The sequence below is a fragment of the Procambarus clarkii genome, chromosome 24, assembly GCF_040958095.1.
Source record: "Procambarus clarkii isolate CNS0578487 chromosome 24, FALCON_Pclarkii_2.0, whole genome shotgun sequence".
Taxonomy (NCBI): Eukaryota; Metazoa; Arthropoda; class Malacostraca; order Decapoda; family Cambaridae; genus Procambarus; species Procambarus clarkii.
Window position 1 is genome coordinate 11,613,360 of NC_091173.1, and position 13,340 is coordinate 11,626,699.

Consider the following 13,340-nt stretch of genomic DNA (forward strand, 5'->3'; position numbering starts at 1 on the left):
CCAGTAAAACTACTAAATAAAACACGAAGCAAATTACATTAAAATTCATCTACCTTAGTTTTGAATATTTAGTTTGGTCATACACAGGAACACCAGTAAAATTTCAAGAGAAATACCTACAACATAAATACATTTTACATACATACATAAATACATACATTAAACTTGGTATACATGAGATGAACAGCTCTCTCACCTTGTCTGCAGGTTTGCCTTCGGGGAACATTGGGATACAAATGTATGCGACAAAGCGTTCTCCGTTCTTGATCTTCTCCTCAATCTTCGTAGCAATCTCCAGAGGAACAAGGTTGCCAGACTTGGCGTCACGGCACTCCGGCCACATGTGACTGCTGCCTATGAAGTACTGGTTCTCAATGTAGATGCAGCGTCGAGCCCGTCGGATATGGTGGATGTATGCACGGTGAAGGCTGTTGTCGAACGCACGGCCTTTCTTCTTGGTTAGTCCCGCAGCAACTGACCAATCAAACTGAGCCGAGTCAGAGTTGATGGATCGGAATATTTGCACGCTCCAACGGTCAGGAGCAGTTGAATAGTAGTCCATGGCGATGCCATCCATTTGATTCAAAGGAACAATGGCATCCATGTGGTCTGCTGCTTGTTTTCGCCAACGCTGCAAGAAATTCATCAAGACATCATGAGCAGCTGGGCCTTCTATGCGACAGTGGATATCATGCCAGGGCTCCCGTGGTCCATTAGCGCTGGTTAGGGTCGGAAATACGCGATTACGGAAGTCATTTTTGTGTTCTTTTACTAATGTGCTGAACAACGGGTGGCCAGGAGAGTCGTACCGGCCACCCGTTAGGTCCAGGCCCCCTACAAAGGCTACCACCTTCCTCTGACTTGGCATTTCTTGTATGGGTGCATCTGCAATGACACATTTCTGGTGGTGTGTGTAGCAAAGTGAAGTGAAGTGCGTCTTCGTAGAGAACATGTCCTTTGTGTAGCGGTCTCGAGGAGCCAACACAACTACAACAGGAGTGCCCTTGAAGAAATTGCAGGTTTCTTCGTCTTCAGTACTCATTGCACCAGTCTTACGTAAATCATTTGAAGTAAGCTCGTCCCATAAGAGTAGACGAACTCTTACACCTTCGTAGGCTTTTTGCTTGAGCATCTCGCCAAGAGAGCGGTTGTCGTCACCCTCATTCCTCAGCAGAGCAATCTTAGCACTCACGCTCCACCCAACAATGTAGATAAATTGAGTAGCTTCCATGATGGTATGGTAAATATCCCTCCATGTACTGCGCGGCAGATAAGGGTTACCATAGTAGTCTGCAAGAGGTAGTGGAAGGTAAGGGCAGTGTGTATCCTGATACAGCCTCACCTCGTTGTTGTGGCGGAGGGGAAAGAGACACACGGGGACTTCAAACGAGTGCTGTACAGCCTGTTTAGGGTAGTAAAGCATAGATAGGGTGAGAGTACCAGCTCGTTTGTTCTTGTTTTCCCGTAACAAGTCAAAGGTTCCGCTTACTCCATTCTCCGTAACCAAGGTACTTACTGGAAATGAAACAGAGCCTATCTGCTCTGAAGAGATAAAATCCTTGTCTCGAACAGTGAAGGTGATGGAGGAGACATCATGGCAAATGTCGACTCTGAAAGTCTCGTCCCAAATTGGGCTGAGATCATTGTCGATGACTTGGGTGGTAGCAACCTTCCAAGGTTCTCCATCGACATCCTCCAGACTCACTACAACGAATGGATCCGACACATCCTTCTTGCTAATACTAAGGATTGAACTGTCCAGGTTGGGCAAGTTGTTGGCCCGCACCAGTGTGAGGTCCAGCACACCATGTAGGAATGCCATGTCGCTAAACGAGTTAACTAAGTCACTTGTATCGCCGTACTTGGAAATTTTTCTCGACACACGTTCTTTGAGCTCGGTGGCCTTGGTCCACGCACGGTCCCCAAACGTCGGGTCTGGCTGGTCTCCTGCGGTTGTGAAGGACGCGGTTACTTTGAGGGTTCCAGCTTGAAAGCCTTTATGATTCACTAGAGGAAGCTCCGCTTTGTGAGACGTTATACTGCCTACAAAAGTATGCACTGGAAGAAAACAGCTACCAATTGTATCTGACGACAACAAGTCCCTGTCTTTCACTGTAAACCTCAGGCCGGCTACGTCCTGACTAACATCGGCGGCTATTTTAAAATACCACTTGGGATTGAGACAATCGTCTATAGTGAATGTTTTGCCAATTTTAAAGAGGCTACCACTGCCCGTCTGCACTTCGACCAGACAGTAGGGGTCACTCTTGTCGTCTGGGCGGAGGAGGCTCTGGTCGAGGTTCGGGAGGTTGCAGGCCTCCACTACCACCACCTCGAGGCGACCACACAGCACCACCATGATGCCGGGGCTACGTGCAGGCCGACACAACACATGATGACCGCTCTCCTGCCTCACACACACACACCGCTAACTCCACCCACCTGAAACATGCCACTAAGCGTTACACTTGTGTATGCGTGCACTTGTACCCCCACCAACGATTTCTAAGCTATACAAAGAGCATAATACAAAATACTATTCAAATGTACACAAATATACAGCACAGCCAAAAATACTATTTAATGCTACTCATATTGCCAAATCTCTGTAAACAAAGCTACCTATTTACACATCTACATATACAGATCTAATGATGCATGTCACACTAATAATATGTAAAGCCATGACCACTACCATTACAAGGAAGGTTAAATAAAGTGACGGGGGGGGAAGGAACAATAAGGTGATGCCACATACATCGGGCCCCTCAGCTCCAGTGCAGCTCCAGGTCTTACTTCATCAACCTCTGCTGCAGGTTAATGCAACTCGGACTTTTCACTATGAAGACTACAACGTCAAAATTCTGGTGATTTAGTGAAATTAATACCGCCACAGTACTGACCCCTCCCCCCAGTCACTACTGAGCACCGCGCTCACCACTAGTTCGATGTTCCAAGTTCGATGCGCCAAGATTCCAACGCCTCTGGATTTGCCAAACAGTTTCGAATGTTACGTTTGTCATCTCGTGAGAACAGGTAGTTAGAGGTGGGGGAAGGAGGAAAACGGGGGGGGGGGGGGGGAGTCAAAAGTGTATTATACACCGGCACTAAAACTACACTATTCTTGTATTAGACGGGTGTGTATGTGTATATTATATATATATATATATATATATATATATATATATATATTATATATATATATATATATATATATATATATATATATATATATATATATATATATATATATATATATAATTTCTTTAGAGTCTTTCCTGACTCTAAACTTCTCCCATGGCTTCGAATTTTATTTTGTGTTTATATATTTAAAACATTGTTTACATTCCCTTTGTTATACCTTTATTACATTTGTATTCATCAATCGAGTCACTATAACTCTTCATCTTTCTAGATATTGTAAATTAGGCTTTTGAAATGTGTCTTCATCAACGGGGTCTCTTCTTCCAGGGATCACGTTCTCATCCTTCTCTTTATCAGTTTAAATGAATGCACGTTCCAAGGTAGGGAGGGAGGGAAGGAGGAAGCAAGGAAGGAGCCAGGGTAGGGAGGGAGGAAGCAAGGCAGGAGCCAGGGTAGGGAGGGAGGGAGGGAGGCAGGAGCCAGGGTAGGGAGGGAGGGAGGCAGGAGCCAGGGTAGGGAGGGAGGGAGGCAGGAGCCAGGGTAGGGAGGGAGGCAGGCAGGAGCCAGGGTAGGGAGGGAGGCAGGCAGGAGCCAGGGTAGGGAGGCAGGTCAATAAGTCACCAATATTGGCACAGACTGTCACCTGGGGCTCGGCCACCACCATCTTCTCTTTTCTTAAACAATTCGTGAATCTGACAAATGTTAAAGATTTTCACTTTAGTATTTATTTTCTGTAGTATTGACTGTTCCTCACGTTTCGCTCCAGGACGGAACGAAACGTGGTCCTGTCGTCACTTTCTTGACGTGTGGTTTGGTCGTCCTAAAGTTATCTCTTCTCAGAGTAAACGAGTTACCTCGAGGGTAATAATCTTGAAGCTCCAAAGGTCTTCCTTCCTCCTCAGCTCATTACTTAGGGGCCAGGGATCATCCACTTGCGAAACCTGTACATCTTTCCTCGAACATCGCGATTTAATATATATCTATTAAGATTTTTGAAACTTTCGGGTCCGGAAGTTGACACGTCAATTTCCGACAATTTTGTTTTTTCACCAGCGGCTGTTGCAGTCTCGTAACATATAGCTGCCATTCTGATACCAATTACATATAATGAGAAAGTAATTTGAGGCAACGAGGGGGGTCTCGAACCTGCGTTTTTTTTGTGATTCCCAGACGCAACTGGGACCTCCAGACCTCCCCAGAGAACTCAGTGGAGTTCCGGGTTGGTTGGTTATTGTCCTATCGTGCCCGGGAGAGTCTGGGAATAACCAGGACGCTGGTTCAAGTCATCTCGTTTACCCAAATACCACAATTGTTTACCCAATTGTACTTTGCCAACCCATATGAGGGTGAGACAAGACAAGAGGTCAAGCTCCAAGTGTTCCATCATCTCCCTTTTTTGGATAATTATTTACTCCTAAACTTTTTCATGCTTGCTACACGCACCAGTCCGTCCTGCAGGACCTCTCAGCCTTCCACAGCGAGAGGAAGAAATACTTCCTCACTTCTCTCCTCTACATTCTGTTGCTAGTTGATATACGAGGCAGCAGATGCCTCTTGCAGGAGGAGGAGGAAGAACTGAACAACGAAGGGAGATGACACACACAAAAACACCCGCCAAGTTGGGAGATAAAGACTTGGCGTAACTGGCTTTACTTTTCTTTCTTAGCGGGACTGCCAGGAGTCCCCGGGAGAGATGAGGGAAGGGACATGAATGGAAAGGGAGATGATGATAGGGACATGATTGATGGGAGAGATGAGGGAACAAGGGGGAGAGAGGAGGGTAGTGCAGTGTCACTCACGGTGTTCCCACCCTGACCACGGCGTCACTCACGCCGTGAGTGACGCCGTGATCAGATGGAATGCATTAAGAAGTGACGTGGTGGAGGCTGACTCCATACACAGTTTCAAATGTAGATACGACAGAGCCCAGTAGGCTCAGGAATCTGTACACCTGTTGATTGACAGTTGAGAGGCGGAACCAAAGAGCCAGAGCTCAACCCCCGCAAGCACAACTAGGCGAGTACACACCCACCTGCCTTCCAGGACCACTGGAACCACTAGGCTGAACAAATGTGTATTAATGGAACACGCTTTCCAGCAAGATGGGAGCCCACGAGACCCGACGCAGCCAGGGCCCGTGGGCCCAGGTCCCCACACACCACTGACAGTCCCTCGGGGGGTCAATACTCCAGGGTGGTGAATAATGATCCCGTAGGTGATCATTATACACACTCCACCTCATGATAAGGCGACTCCCAGAGCACCCAATTGGAATATCTTCTGCCAGCACCTAAGGCGGGCACCCCACTTGACCACGTCACTACTGAGAAGCCTACAGGAGGGGGGGAGGGGGGTGTCCCCACTACTGAGAAGCCTACAGGAGGGGGGAGGGGTGTCCCCACTACTGAGAAGCCTACAGGAGGGGGGTGTCCCCACTACTGAGAAGCCTACAGGAGGGAGGGGGGGTGTCCCCACTACTGAGAAGCCTACAGGAGGGAGGGGGGGTGTCCCCACTACTGAGAAGCCTACAGGAGGGAGGGGGGGTGTCCCCACTACTGAGAAGCCTACAGGAGGGAGGGGGGGTGTCCCCACTACTGAGAAGCCTACAGGAGGGAGGGGGGGTGTCCCCACTACTGAGAAGCCTACAGGAGGGGGGGGGGGGTGTCCCCACTACTGAGAAGCCTACAGGAGGGGGGGGGGGGTGTCCCCACTACTGAGAAGCCTACAGGAGGGGTGTCCCCACTACTGAGAAGCCTACAGGAGGGGGGGAGGGGTGTCCCCACTACTGAGAAGCCTACAGGAGGGAGGGGGGGTGTCCCCACTACTGAGAAGCCTACAGGAGGGGGGGGGGTGTCCCCACTACTGAGAAGCCTACAGAAGGGGGGGGGGGTGTGTCCCCACTACTGAGAAGCCTACAGGAGGGGGGGGTGTGTCCCCACTACTGAGAAGCCTACAGGAGGGGGGGGGGGTGTCCCCACTACTGAGAAGCCTACAGGAGGGGGGGGTGTCCCCACTACTGAGAAGCCTACAGAAGGGGGGGGGGTGTCCCCACTACTGAGAAGCCTACAGGAGGGGGGGGGTGTCCCCACTACTGAGAAGCCTACAGGAGGGGGGGGTGTCCCCACTACTGAGAAGCCTACAGGAGGGGGGGGGGTGTCCCCACCACTTGCCCCACGAATACAAACCACAATTACATGTTAACAAGTGGCGTGCTTGACGTACTTCCCAACAGGAACAATCGCCATGTGTAAATACCAGTTTGTGTTGTAATTTCGTGCAGAGTCCTCCCCTCCCCTCCCCTCCCCCAACCTTACCTATTCTCCCGTGTGTACGCTGGAAGCCCCTCCCCACCAGTACAACACCACCCCCCCTGTTACGTACTCGTAGCAGAATACGTATATAAATTTATAATAACTTGTTTTGTTCCATTATATCATTGCCTGTATATGTACACACATTGTGTTTTTGGTAAATTATCGTGTGGTGTGGCAGCGTCTGTGGAGACAGGAGCGCGGTTGCTTTGCACACGTCTAATACCTGTTAAATTCGGGAAGCTGGACCTGTTCAGTTGGGAGTTCCAGATGTCACTTTTATTTAGTTTAGGTAATTGTTTATTTTCTGCAATTAAGCCGGTGGCATTGTACTTATATATTTTGTAAGTAACTATTATCTGTAATTTGCATTCTTGTGTGTTTTGAGAACAAGTGGTTGTTCAATTAGTTTTAAATATTAAAAAGTCCTTAGTTTCCATCCCTCATCCTGGATGAGGCAGACGGGAGAGAATTATGGGTAAGCGACAGAGCGAGAGTCAGTAGCTGAACGGGACTCGAAGGAATAACATGTGGGAGATAAGTCTGTTTACTTCTTGTTGTGCCATATTTTATTATATTATATTAAGTGAGGTGACAATACTTTTGGTTTGTTGTATAAGTTAACTTTACCATCTGTGTTTTTATATTATACTGTCTTGAATATATATCTATATAATATTTTGTATCTATTCTTCAGTCCTAAAGGAAGATTTTTATTTATGTGCTCATTACTTATCAAGGGGTTATACTGGTGACCCGCTCTTGAGAACAGCAGTTTTCTCGTATCCCTAGACGTAATTAAAGCTTGGCTGCTGTAGGGTCACGAGCCGTAACGAACGATAGGTAACACCCCCCCCCCTCCCCTCACAGTGTCGGAAACTCTTTGTTCGTGGCACAGAAACTTGCACAGAAGACCTCTCCCAGTCACCTCTGGAAACAGCTGATAAGGACTCGACGTGCTGCTGCGGCGCGAATAAAGTTCACTATGGGCTCACCATAGCCTGTGCTACTTGGAACTTATTGTTCCAGGTAGCGAATCTTAAACAACAACAACATGCTGCGGCGTCGACTCCCCCCCTTAACCCCCCCCCCCCAAGAGTCGATACAAATGTCAACTACTCTCTACTTTGGCCCTCGGTACTATGTACTATCTGCCTATCATGACAATGAAGCCATAGGCTCCACAGGTGCCGGGTACTTCATAGACAAGATGGCCTCCCCCTAAAGGGATGCCCTTGAGAATGCCACCTCCATTTACCCCCTAATACCAATTACCTGTAGCCACCACTGTCTATACAAGTATCGAACCATGATGATAATTTTCTCAATCAACATTTAATAAGTATATAATCAGCTGGAGTAATTAGATCTAGTTATGGCGGTGCTGTGGCAAAACATGGGAAATTGAAGATAGTTTTAAGAAAACACATTTAGAGAGGCTCCGCTGTATTAACATGATATGAAGCTGGTGAGGTGGTGTTGGTACACCTGCATGGTGACGCTGCTCCTCCACACAAACCACAATTTTTTTTTTAACAACTCTTTTGGTCAAAAAAGGTGTCCAGCAGCTGGAGACCCTCATAAATACTGTCCAGCAGCTGGAGACCCTCATAAATACTGTCCAGCAGTACCCTCCCCCGCGATAGCAGCCACGTAGTAAGGACTAACGATATAAATGCGAGCACAGCACACAGTATATCCTCTCACGACCAAAGATCACATTCACTCCAAAAAAAATCTACCACTTACGGGCTATTAATGCCCGTGCCACCTCTTGGGTGTCTTAATCTTCATCAATCAGATCAATCCTCCTCACAAGAGGAGGATTACATGCTCGCCTCCAGCACACGAGTGCTTACAAAGGTACCAGTACCCTACAAGTCTCATCACTGGTGCGGACAACTGGAAACTAACCAACTACTCCTCAGAAGCAAGTGCTCCAGTGCTCCTTATACAACCTGTCTTCTTACAAAGAACGTCGTTTTTTTCGCTCGCATGCGTCACATAAGGCCAGAAAATGGTCGTACTAGAAAATGGAAGCGGCTGGCAAAAGTGTCGTACTGTCCCGTTTTCTGTTTTGCTCTCTGGTATGTTAGGAGAGGACACTTTAAATTGACCGTTTTCTTGACGTTGGGGCACACAGCACCGCTCTTGTGCCAGGTAAGTCCACTACGGGCTCACCATAGTCCGTGCTACTTGCCCCACTCCTGTGCCAGGTAAGTTACGGGTTCACCATAGCCCGTGCTACTTGGAACTTGTTCCGAGTAGCTGAATCTATAACAACAACAATTGACCGTGGGGAACCTTAGGAGGACGAGCTGCACCATAACCCAACACTCCCCATAAGCATCTTCAACCATCACCTCAATGCTGCAAATTAAACTAATAACAGGTGATTATCACTCATTGCAAATATTAAGATCAAGCTGGATTGCAAGTGTGCCAAGACACCTCACATTGTGGATCAGCCTTCCTACGTCTTTCAAATAACACAGATTCCTATCAACCTATTCTCACAACAGTCATCTTGAACTGCCCACCACAGTCAGTGGATTGACTGGTTGATGAAGATTTTAAGCCACCCAAGAGGTGGCACGGGCATGAATAGCCCGTAAGTGAATGAAGTATAATCTGTCCAATGGCAGCCACAAGTTCCTTATGTTTCACTGTACTGAAAGTTCATTCACTCGCCAATAGTTCGGACGTATCTTTCTAGCAAGAAACACGTATTACCAGACAATCACTTCAGGCTCTAGCGAACAATAACCCACAACTCATGGTTCCTGAAATCTAAATGTCAGATATTGAAAAGTGGCGCCTGACGTCCTTAGAGTTTATAAATTTCCTCGTGACCGCCCAACCAGTTGAGCTGGATCAGTCTACCGTCTAGGTAACTGTATAAACGACCAGGAACCTATGTTAGGTAGCTGTATAAACGATCAGGTACCTATGTTAGGTAGCTGTATAAACAACCAGGAACCTATGTTAGGTAGCTGTATAAACGATCAGGTACCTATGTTAGGCAGCTGTATAAACAACCAGGAACCTATGTTAGGCAGCTGTATAAACAACCAGGAACCTATGTTAGGCATCTGTATAAACAACCAGGAACCTATGTTAGGTAGCTGTATAAACAACCAGGAACCTATGTTAGGTAGCTGTATAAACAACCAGGAACCTATGTTAGGTAGCTGTATAAACAACCAGGAACCTATGTTAGGCATCTGTATAAACAACCAGGAACCTATGTTAGGTAGCTGTATAAACAACCAGGTACCTATGTTAGGTAGCTGTATAAACAACCAGGAACCTATGTTAGGCAGCTGTATAAACAACCAGGAACCTATGTTAGGTAGCTGTATAAACAACCAGGAACCTATGTTAGGCAGCTGTATAAACAACCAGGAACCTATGTTAGGTAGCTGTATAAACAACCAGGAACCTATGTTAGGTAGCTGTATAAACAACCAGGAACCTATGTTAGGTAGCTGTATAAACAACCAGGAACCTATGTTAGGTAGCTGTATAAACAACCAGGAACCTATGTTGGGTAGCTGTATAAACAACCAGGAACCTATGTTAGGTAGCTGTATAAACGACCAGGAACCTATGTTAGGTAGCTGTATAAACAACCAGGTAGCTATGTTAGGTAGCTGTATAAACAACCAGGAACCTATGTTAGGTAGCTGTATAAACGACCAGGAACCTATGTTAGGTAGCAGTATAAACAACCAGGTAGCTATGTTAGGTAGCTGTATAAACAACCAGGTAGCTATGTTAGGTAGCTGTATAAACGACCAGGAACCTATGTTAGGTAGCAGTATAAACAACCAGGTAGCTATGTTAGGTAGCTGTATAAACAACCAGGTAGCTATGTTAGGTAGCTATATAAACAACCAGGAACCTATGTTAGGTAGCTGTATAAACAACCAGGAACCTATGTTAGGTAGCTGTATAAACGACCAGGAACCTATGTTAGGTAGCTGTATAAACAACCAGGTAGCTATGTTAGGTAGCTGTATAAACAACCAGGAACCTATGTTAGGTAGCTGTATAAACGACCAGGAACCTATGTTAGGTAGCAGTATAAACAACCAGGTAGCTATGTTAGGTAGCTGTATAAACAACCAGGTAGCTATGTTAGGTGGCTGTATAAACAACCAGGTAGCTATGTTAGGTGGCTGTATAAACAACCAGGTTGCTATGTTAGGTAGCTGTATAAACGACCAGGAACCTATGTTAGGTAGCAGTATAAACAACCAGGTAGCTATGTTAGGTAGCAGTATAAACAACCAGGTAGCTATGTTAGGTAGCTGTATAAACAACCAGGTAGCTATGTTAGGTAGCTGTATAAACAACCAGGAACCTATGTTAGGTAGCTGTATAAACAACCAGGAACCTATGTTAGGTAGCAGTATAAACAACCAGGAACCTATGTTAGGTAGCTGTATAAACGACCAGGAACCTATGTTAGGTAGCTGTATAAACGACCAGGAACCTATGTTAGGTAGCTGTATAAACAACCAGGAACCTATGTTAGGTAGCTGTATAAACAACCAGGAACCTATGTTAGGTAGCTGTATAAACAACCAGGAACCTATGTTAGGTAGCTGTATAAACAACCAGGAACCTATGTTAGGTAGCAGTATAAACAACCAGGAACCTATGTTAGGTAGCTGTATAAACAACCAGGAACCTATGTTAGGTAGCTGTATAAACAACCAGGAACCTATGTTAGGTAGCTGTATAAACAACCAGGAACCTATGTTAGGTAGCTGTATAAACAACCAGGAACCTATGTTAGGTAGCTGTATAAACAACCAGGAACCTATGTTAGGTAGCTGTATAAACAACCAGGAACCTATGTTAGGTAGCTGTATAAACAACCAGGAACCTATGTTAGGTAGCTGTATAAACAACCAGGAACCTATGTTAGGTAGCTGTATAAACAACCAGGTAGCTATGTTAGGTAGCTGTATAAACAACCAGGTAGCTATGTTAGGTAGCTGTATAAACAACCAGGTAGCTATGTTAGGTAGCTGTATAAACAACCAGGTAGCTATGTTAGGTAGCTGTATAAACAACCAGGTAGCTATGTTAGGTAGCTGTATAAACAACCAGGTAGCTATGTTAGGTAGCTGTATAAACAACCAGGTAGCTATGTTAGGTAGCTGTATAAACAACCAGGTAGCTATGTTAGGTAGCTGTATAAACAACCAGGTAGCTATGTTAGGTAGCTGTATAAACAACCAGGTAGCTATGTTAACTCCAAACACTGTAAACGACTTGCATCATAGGCAAGTACACCTATGAAGGACTGAAATAAATTCAAATAAATATTAAATAAAAATAAACAAATACCTGAAATCAGCTACAGCTAAGGATTTTGGTATCAATGATAACTCTTCTAGACTATTGTACATCATGTTTGAGTCATCATGCCGTCTGTTTCATTAATGTCTCCACCTCTATTCTGAACACACCCGAACACACACACACCTAGATCATGCCTGGAGTGGGTTCAAAGAGTTCTTTTACTCTCAGATCAAGCCTTACCCCCCAGGTCAGGTATGACCTGGGGCCAGGCTTGACGTGTGAGAGCTTGGTCCATCAGACCGTTGCTCGGAGCGGCTCGCAGGGACGCTCCAAGGGCACATATCCGCTACAATCCGGATATCCGCTACAATCCGGATATCCGCTACAATCCGCAGGGCCACATATTCGTTACAATCCAGTTGGCCCGGCATTTCTTGGAAGAAATTGTCCATTTTTTCTTGAAGTTAATTTTGGTTACGACAATATTTCTTATGTTTGCAGGGAGGCTGCTGAACAGCCGTGGACCTCTGATGTTCAGACAGTGCTCTCAGATTGTGTGTATGGCACCTCTAATCTTCACAGACTATTCTGCATTTTCTTCCATATAGATACAGAATGAAGACACGAGGGTGATTCTTGGTCCCCAAACATGCACCAGAATCACTGACGTGATGGAATAACTGAAGCCGCGCATTATTCTGGGGAGAATCACGCAAGTCAACCTGACTTTTTGCATTATAGTCGATCTATACAAAATATTCCGAGAGGATGAGCTATACAAAAAATATTTCCCCAAAAGTGTCCAGCATAACATTAAAAAGCACAAAGTGTAAACAAAACATGTGAGGGGGGGTAGCTAGAGCACAATACCGGCGGGTGCCCACAAGACAAGAGGGAGAGAGAAGCTGACACAGTAATTCATTAGCGTTCGATTATCAATAAAAAAAATTACGAACGCTAAATATTAAAAGTGAAAGATATCGTTGCCGAGAGAGAGAGAGGAGGGGGGGGGGGGGAGTAGTGAGAGAATGGAGGAGAGGGGGGGGGGGCATGGGCAGGTGGAGGGAAGGGGGGTAAGGGATGGTGGGGGGGCATGGGGTGGTGGGGGGGGCATGGGATGGTGGGGGGGGGCATAGGCAGGTGGAGGAAAGGGGGGGGGGGGGTAAGGGATGGTGTGGGGAAGGGGGTGTCAGAAGAGTAATCTGGGGATAGAGCAGGTGGCTAAGGACATTCCTCGGGACATTGAGACAGGTGTTAAGAGACCATTAACTGCCTCTCACTCTGGCTCTTGTTAAGGCAATTAGTGAAGGTGTTGAGGAAGGCAGGATGGCGCTGTCCCTGCGTGCTGGAACCTGTACATCTTCAGTGGTATGTGTGTGTGTGTGTGGTGGGGATGTGGCGTGTAGCGTGTGGGGGGGGGGATGGCGTGTGGTGGTAGGGGTGTGGGTGTGTAAAGGTGGAGGGGTGTACACCTGTGCACCATAAAGAAAATGACCGTTTGTTTACCTGTCTGTATGAGGTTGAAAGCCAGATGCTCGGGGGTAGCCTAACTCAAATTTGCATGGTGAA

At 46.4% G+C, this 13,340-nt stretch overlaps 1 protein-coding gene across 1 annotated transcript in view; it reads right to left on the bottom strand.

Annotated features, from left to right (window-relative positions):
• The window catches only part of LOC123761730 (uncharacterized), a 33,489-nt gene that overhangs the window by 9,573 nt on the left and 10,576 nt on the right, over window positions 1–13,340 (bottom strand). The window contains exon 3 of the mRNA XM_045747883.2: window positions 197–2,442. Coding sequence (XP_045603839.2) covers window positions 197–2,359 — 2,163 coding nt within the window. The 5' untranslated portion in view covers window positions 2,360–2,442. The remainder of the gene's footprint in view (window positions 1–196; window positions 2,443–13,340) is intronic.